This window comes from Sturnira hondurensis, unplaced genomic scaffold (genome assembly GCF_014824575.4).
Source record: "Sturnira hondurensis isolate 20B ecotype Veracruz unplaced genomic scaffold, ASM1482457v3 Scaffold0006413, whole genome shotgun sequence".
NCBI lineage: Eukaryota > Metazoa > Chordata > Mammalia > Chiroptera > Phyllostomidae > Sturnira > Sturnira hondurensis.
Genome location: NW_028079044.1, coordinates 42,745,049 through 42,753,336, shown reverse-complemented (window position 1 = coordinate 42,753,336; position 8,288 = coordinate 42,745,049). Strand labels below are relative to the sequence as shown.

The following is an 8,288-nucleotide window of genomic DNA, read 5'->3' as shown; positions in this document are numbered from 1 at the left end:
GGTTTGCAGCTTGGCCTCTCCTGGGTACCTCCCAGCCCAGCCCAAATACCAGGCATCTGCAGATTGCTTTGCAGCTCTAGCCCAGTGCACTTGGGAAGAACACAGGGAGCGGCTGACTTTGGCCTGTACCTCCCAGGAGGCCCCAGGGCCAGTGCACCCGGTGGACAGCTTCAAATCAAGTCAAAGCACACCGTAACCTCCTCCACAGGGGACACGTTCAAGGGGTGAACTCAGTGGGCACCAGAGCCCTGCTGAAGTGAGTCCTACTCTGTCAGTGGGGCCTCTGCACAGCTGGTCTTATTTGGTGGTGGCAGGCAGTCCTTGCAGCCAATTGGCCTGGGCGTAAACCCCTCCCTTTCACCGGCAATCAAGGCTCAGCTGCAACAGGAGGGTGTGCACCTGGAGTGCCCAACTTGGGTGACTGGGGAGGCTCAGCCGCTGGAGCCTGGAGGACACTTAGTGCCTTAGGCCACTCTCCCAAGCCCAGGAGTCGAAGCAGCTCTACCTGATACTTTGAACCAAACACAGGGTGGCTGCCAACTTGAGGAAACAAAGAAACATGAGCGAAAGGAAAGAAGAGAACAAAGCTCTGGAAAAAGAACTCAACAAAATGGAAACAAGAAATTTACTAGATGCGGAGTTCAAAACACTGGTTATAAGTATGCTCAATGACCTTAGGAGCTGGGCTTAGAACTTCAACAGCATAGAAAAGGACTTGGAAACCATAAAAAAGACCCCGACCACACTGACCCCTTGTCAGGGCCTGGTGCCCACTACAAAGCATGGGGCTCCACCCATGGCAGGCAAGGTGGCCCAAGTCGGGTGAGTGGCCCTTCCCCAGCCCAGATAGGGGCCTTGGCCCTCGGTGGGCAGCAGTCAGTCTCCAACAAACTCCTTGCTGGAGTGGGGTCCTGGTGTTGCGGGTCTACACTTTGCAGAGGAAGTTCAAACCCACCTCTGTGCACCTCAGCACCAGGGCCCATTGACTGCCTTGCCGGGTCTACATGGAACATGGAGAAAACAGGAAAACAGCAGCGGCCCCGGGGGCTGATCATGAATCTCATCCCCAAGCAGCTGCTGCCCACACTGAGCCCTGTGCTCTGGAACTCAAGGAAGGTCCAGTTCCAGTTCACCCACAGGGGCCCAGAGATGCTCAAACACTTCCACCACCTCATTGGCCAGGGCCTCGTCGGTGTCATGTACTTCCCCCACATGCCCCCCCGCATGTGCTCCTGTACCTGTACAAGATCATCGTGGGCCTCATCCCCTTTCGCCAGAGCAGCTTCTGGCAGGCCGCAGGCCTCCTGAACCACAAGCAGGTTCAGCAGCAGAAGCTGGAGCAGCAGCGCCCGACACAGGCAGGGCAGGCACCCGATGGGCTGGGGTGCATTCAGGAGGACCGGGTCAGGCCCTCACAGAATCTGCTGCAGCTGTGTCTGCAGCAGCCTGGGCCTCAGGGCACTGTGGGAACCTCTGCAGCTTCAGAGCAGCCACAGCCCCAGGTTGCTGCCCAGCCCTCAACCCCCACAGGCACTGCCCAAGGCCCTCCTGGAGCAGCTTCCAGCACGCCCACTCCTGGACCTATCCTTTAGTCCCAGAACCCTGGGGCCAAACCCAAGTGCAGAGCCTCCTTTTCAACTCACTGCTGCCCCAAACCAGGGTGCCCTTCCCTCAGGCCTCCCTCTCCCACCCCCAGGCACCAGAGGCCCCTGCATGGCTGCCACCACCGCACCAGGGCCTGGCGCTCTGCTCCTTGCCCCGGTTCTGCACCTGCCGTCCACCCAGACCTGGCCTGCACAGCTTCCCCCCTCAGGCTCCACTGCAAGGTCAGATGCTACTGAGCTTGTGGTCTGGAACCTACTCACCCTGACTCCATCCAAATGGAGCAGGCCACCCTCTCCTCCTCCGCCTCCCTGGCACCTTTCCCAGGGCTTCCAGTCCAAGGAACCCCAGTGTCAAAAGGACTCTCCAGTCTCTGTTCTCCCCACATCCAGCCCAGGGACAAACCAGAGCTGGCTAGTGGATGATGGAGACCCCTCCACGCGGGTCCCTTGGGCTGCCAGGCAAGGCCAGCACTGGGAGCTGGATCACTGGCCAGAGTGGGAGCCCCAGGCAGGGCTACCCCACACCAAAGCTTCTCCTCCCTCTCTCTTTCCTTCCCCTCCTGCCTCTTTCCTCTCCCTTTTCTTCTTCCTAGTTCCTTCCACTCTTTTAAATTACTTAAGTTTTGGAGTAGGAAATAGATGAACGTAATTCAGCTATTTTTCCAACTATTCAAATTGAGCAGTGTATAGTCTTCATCCCAGAAAAATATCAAATTCCCAAATTGAGCAACATTCTATAAAATACCTGATGTGTCCTTAAAAACTATCAAGGTCATCCAAACAAGGAAAGCCTTAGAAAGTGTCGCAGTGGAGGGAGCCCAGGGAGAAGTGACCAGTACATGTGACGTGGATCCTGGAGCACACAAAGGGCATTTGGGGGAAATAAAATCTGAATCAGGATGGATTTCCATCAGTGACCAGTCAGAGCTGGTTCATTAGTTGTAACAAAAGTACCACACTCACGTAAGATGATAGTAATAAGGAAAGCTGGGGGGCGGGCTTGATGGGAACTCTATCTGCAATTTCTCTGTAAATCTATAATTGTTAATCAAGTTTATTTTTGAAAGTCTTCATCCTTCTGGGTTCAAGTGTGAGGTTCCTATTCCCCCACACATATTTATCGTTGACTTGTCAACCTTAGGTTCCCGTGTATCCTTTCAGGGGTTCAGTGTGCAAACACTAGCAAATGTGAATACCTGCCCTGACCCCCTTTTACAGAAATGGGGGCACCCTCCCCAACCATCTCTGCTCTGCTTTCCTTGCTCGTTGGTATCAGGCTTAGAGAGTCCACTGTTCTTGTTTATACCTGGAAAAACAACATTCTTGGGGCCAGTTCCCTGCTTATGGACACCAGCTGCTTCTAGTTACTTCTAGTTACTAACTTGGAGTTCTGGCACGACTTCAGGGAATAGCCGTGGCCATGATGAATCTAAGTTTATGAGAATAAAATCCTTTCGGGGGAAATAGACTAGAAATGAGTTTGGGGAAATTAATACAATCTTAAGTGATCGAGAGGAGCTAACTCACGTACATTTAAAATAGGTTATGGCTTGTATGGAATCCATGGGATATTTCCATTTCATTGGATGCATGTTAAAAATCATATAAGCAGTTTTATTTATTTTCTTAATTAGCATATACAATATATCAGAAATCACATCCTTTGTAACTGTTTAAATTTATGAGAAAGTTGAGATATCAACAGAACATGATGCAAGGAAGTGCGTAGATATTTTTCAAAATTATTTCAAGGGGTGTCAAAGCGAGGAAACACTTTTGGGACGTGCTGCCGGGGATGAGGGGCGAGCGCGGTGGAATGGAATCCTGCCTCCCGTTACCATCGGTTGGAACTCGGGGAGCATCTCCCTGTCATTCCGTTAAGCGGGTGCATGTGAAGGGCCATCGTCATACTGACCCCTTCAGGTGGCTCCGGGAATACACGAGCCCGGAAGAGGGAGTGCCTTCATCCGCCCCCCTCCCCGGAGCAGGAGGGGAGGGGCAATCGCGGAGGGGAACACCTATCAGGCTGCGGGAGGAGGGGGCCTTCGACCCCGCCGAGGAAGGCAGGCATCTCGGACATAAAACAGCAGCCTGGCTCCCGCCACCTTACAGAATTGCCCTGAAGCTGCAGAATAACGGCGCTGCAGAGCCGCCCGAAATCTAGCGGAGTGGAAATCCTGCTACTAGAGGTTTAAAGAAGAGTCCACATCGAGACTGGTAGGTGGGGCAGAGACGAGGAGCCGCTGGTCCCACGCCCACGTGTGGTGGGTCAGAATCGGGGAGGATAGCTGGGCTGCAGAGGTCCCCCCAGAGGAGTGAGGGGTCGCAGCCCCGAGTTCCAGTGCCTGGAGGAGAAGTCCCCATAACTTCCGGCTGCGAAAACCGGCGGGACTTGCAGGCCGAGGGGGACTGAAACGCTGCCGGAATCGTGGGCCGTGCCTCTTAAAGGGCCGGCGCGGGACTTGATCGGACTCACTTGCTCTGAGTTCCAGCGCCGGGAGAGCAGCTCGAAGGGCGCCAGGGACAAGTGAGAAGGAACTGAATTATCTGCCGTCAGGACGAGAGCTGGGGCCGAGAAGCTCTCTCTCAGACAAAAGTGCTGGCGGACGCCATTGTTCTTTGATGAGCCCTTCCTCCACAGAGCTGGCTGGCGGGCGCCATATCTGATTCTCCGCCCCACCCAATTTCGGGCCTACCCAAACTGGTTGCAGTGGCTTTGCCATATAAGAATGGTCTCTCTTCACTACAGACTTTGCTAAAATCTCTCAAAGGAGCAGCATCAGGCCTCAGCGTGCCTTGTTCCTCTTGCTAAGTGGCCCCAGGCCCAGCACTAGCTGTAGCCAGCTGTGGTTTGCCGCTTGGCCTCTCCTGGATACCTCCCAGCCCAGCCCAAATACCAGGCATCTGCAGATTGCTTTGCAGCTCTAGCCCAGTGCACTTGGGAAGAACACAGGGAGCCGCTGACTTTGGCCTGTACCTCCCAGGAGGCCCCAGGGCCAGTGCACCCGGTGGACAGCTTCAAATCAAGTCAAAGCACACTGTAACCTCCTCCACAGGGGACACGTTCAAGGGGTGAACTCAGTGGGCACCAGAGCCCTGCTGAAGTGAGTCCTACTCTGTCAGTGGGGCCTCTGCACAGCTGGTCTTATTTGGTGGTGGCAGGCAGTCCTTGCAGCCAATTGGCCTGGGCGTAAACCCCTCCCTTTCACGTGCCAACAGCAATCAAGGCTCAGCTGCAACAGGAGGGTGTGCACCTGGAGTGCCCAACTTGGGTGACTGGGGAGGCTCAGCCGCTGGAGCCTGGAGGACACTTAGTGCCTTAGGCCACTCTCCCAAGCCCAGGAGTCGAAGCAGCTCTACCTGATACTTTGAACCAAACACAGGGTGGCTGCCAACTTGAGGAAACAAAGAAACATGAGCGAAAGGAAAGAAGAGAACAAAGCTCTGGAAAAAGAACTCAACAAAATGGAAACAAGAAATTTACTAGATGCAGAGTTCAAAACACTGGTTATAAGTATGCTCAATGAACTGAGGGGGAGAGTAGATGAACTCAGAGAGAACTTTAACAGCATAAAAAAGGACATGGAAGCAATGAAAAAGACTCAGAACACAGTGGCCCCTGGTCAGGGCCTGGCGCCCACTGTGCAGCCTGGGGCTCTGCCCTCAGAAGACACAATGGCTCAAGAAGGGGTGAGTGGCCCTTCCCCAGGTCAACTAGGGGCCGTGGCTGTCGGTGGGCAGCAGTTGGCCTCGAACAAGCTCATGGTCTGGAATGGGGTCCTTGAGTGGCACAAGAAGCCCAAACCCGGCTACGTGGACCCCAGCACCAGGGTGATGCGGTCATTGCCTTGTCAGGTCTTCGTGAAGCACAGCGAGAACTTGAAAACAGAGCTGTGGCCCCAGAAGCTATACATGCATCTGTTTCCCCAGCAACTGCTGGCTACACTGGGCCCTGTGTTCCGCAACTCAAGGATGGTCCAGTTCCATTTCACTGAGAAGGACCTGGAGTGCCACCGAGACCTCTACCGCGTCTTGCGCAACGGTTTCGTGGGCTGTGTGCACTTTCCCCGCACGTCCCCCTGTGAAGTGCGAGTGCTTATGCTCCAGTACTCCTCCAAGAAGAGGATCTTCGTGGGTGTCATCCCCAACGACCAGAAGGCCTTTGTCACCGGTCTTCGTCAGGCCATCATCAACTACAAGCAGGTTCAGCAGCAGAAGCTGGAGCAGCAGAGTGGGATGGGGGCGTAGAAGGCACCCCGCCCTGCGCTGGGGCCCATTCTGGCGGGACCAGGCCAGGACCTCGCAGAATCTGCTCCAGCTCTGCCTGAAGCAGCCTGAGCCTCAGGGCACTTTGGGGGCCCCTGAGGCTAAAAGGGCAGCCCCAGCCCCAGGGTCTTGCTCAGGCACTGCCTAAGACCCTCCTGGAGTGGTTCCACAAACGCCCCCTCCTGGACCTGTCCTTGGGCCCCAGAACCAACTAACTGCGGAGCCTCCTCTTCACCCCACTGCTGCCCCAGATCAGAGTGCCCCGCCCCCACAGGCCTCCCTTCCTCATCGGCCGCCAGCAGGGGTTTCTGCATTGCTGCCCCCACCGCACCTGGGCCTGCTCCATTTGGAGGGAGTCAGGGTGAGTGGGTTCCCAACTCCCAAGCTCAGCAGCACCTGACCTTGCAGTAGAGCCTGTTGGGAAGCTGTGCAGGCCAGGCCTGGGTGGGCAGCCGGTGCAGGAGCAGGCCATAGCTGGGTGGTTGTACTCTATTTGTCAAAACTCACAGAACTGTATAGCAAAGAAGGTAAAATTTACTGTGTGTAAAATTTAAAAGCAAAATTTATAAAGCACTTGAAAAAGGATCCTGATGGTGGAAAAGCACTGTCAGGTAATAAGAAAAACCCTTGCAAAGACCTGGGGTGGAAAGTGCTTGTTCTGAGGGGTCTCCCCTACCCACACTGGTCTTGGGCCACCAGTCATTCACTATTGGCCAGGTGTAGAGGCTGGACCATGGCCTGCAGGAGCCCCCGAGCCTGCCCACCTGGTGGCCATGTAGCACTGACCTCCTGTTACTCTGGACTCAATTGAGGGCACCAGCCCAGACTCTGCAGAGCAGTGAAGAAGCACACGTGTGTTTCATCATACCGACGTGATCAGAAAAGTCTGACCACTGGTGGCACAAGTATTAGCAGAATATGTGCACCACCTCTCAGCTCATGTGGTTTACCTTCCACAGATGGGCTGGGGGCTGACGGTGGTCACCCCTACGTGGGGACCCAGCTGGGTACCCCGCAGGCAGTGGTGGTGATGCAGTGTCTGGACTGCAACCAAGTGGTCACCCCCCTTTTCTCTCTGGCATGTGTCCCAGGACTTGGGGTCTAAGGATTCCCTAGTACCAAAAGGACTCTGCCTCTGTTTTCTCTGCTTCCAGTGCAGGGACAAACCAAAGCCGCTGGGGGGGTGGCTGAGACCCCTCCACACTGGGTCTCTCGGCTGCCAGGCAAGGCCAGGACTGGAAGCTGGATGTCACTGGCCAGAGTGGGAGCCCAGGCTGGGCTGCCCCTCACTGAACCCGTCCTGCTCCCGCTCCTCCCTCTTTAATTTCTTCCTTTCCCTTACCCTCCTCCCTCTTTCCTCTCCTTTTTTCCCCCTAGTTCCTGCAGTATAGTTTTTAAATTACTTAAATTTTTGAGTAGGAAATAGATAAACAATTCAGCTATTTTTTTTTGGCTGCTTAAATGTATATAGTGAAAAGTCTTCATCCCAGAAAAATATCAAATTCCCAAGTTGAGCAACATTCTATAAAATACCTGATGTGTCCTTAAGAACTATCAAGGTCATCCAAACAAGGAAAGTCTTGGAAAGTGTCACAGCAGAGGGAGCCCTAGGAGTTGGGGCCACTACATGGGATGTGGGTCCTGGAGCACACAAAGGGCATTTGGGGGAAGTAAGGAAAATCTGAATTGGAATGGACTTTAGTCAGTCACCTGTCAAGCTGGTTCATTGTAGCAAAGGTACCACACTCACATAAGATGTTGGTAAGGGAGCCTGTGGGTGGGCTTTATGGGAACTCTTATCTTTGCAATTTCTGTTAGTCTGTTAAAGTAATAAAGTTTATTTTAAAAGTCTTCATCCTCTGTGTCCAAAGTGTGCTGTTCCCACTCCCCCACCACACGTTAGTTGTTGACCTTTGGTTCTTGTGCATCCTTTCAGAGATTGCATGCAAATGTTAGCAAATGTGAATATGCACCCCCCCCCCACACACACACCTTTTCTCATTTATTGGTATCAGGTTTAGAGAGGCCACTCGTGTAGAACCGGGAAGGTGTTCTTTGTGGCCAGTTCCCTGTTTATGGACCTGAGCTGTTTCTAATTTCCAGTTCTGACAATTTCAGGGAATAACTGGCCATGGGTGAGTGCCTGTTGGACACCCTTCTCTGTCCCAGTGGGACTGCTGCATCCACGAGTTTGTAATTATGGGAGACTGGGACAGTGGGATTTAATTCACACATCAATCAGCATTCCTGGGGCCTGAAGATCTGGGTGAAAGTTCCCTGATCACCCAAGTTTTCAGTAGGATTCCTACGAGTGGGCCTGTGGGTTCCCTCTGGGTCCTCTGCCTGCGCCTCTGCACTCCTGTGCCTGCAAGGTCTCTGGGCCCTAGTAACCTTACCCCAAGAACCCCTCTTAGTGGG

The 8,288-nt window shown here is 53.9% G+C and overlaps 1 protein-coding gene and 1 pseudogene across 1 annotated transcript; both read left to right on the top strand.

Moving 5' to 3' along the window:
* The first annotated feature begins 712 nt into the window (after positions 1–712).
* LOC118988783 (mediator of RNA polymerase II transcription subunit 25-like) lies at positions 713–2,165 on the top strand (annotated as a pseudogene).
* A 1,460-nt stretch (positions 2,166–3,625) lies between these two features.
* Positions 3,626–7,725, top strand: LOC118988641 (mediator of RNA polymerase II transcription subunit 25-like). Its single transcript, XM_037048471.1, has 2 exons — positions 3,626–5,913; positions 6,000–7,725. The coding sequence occupies exon 1, from the start codon at positions 5,019–5,021 to the stop codon at positions 5,850–5,852; it is 834 nt and encodes a 277-aa protein (XP_036904366.1). The 5' UTR covers positions 3,626–5,018; the 3' UTR covers positions 5,853–5,913; positions 6,000–7,725.
* The last annotated feature ends 563 nt before the right edge of the window (positions 7,726–8,288 follow it).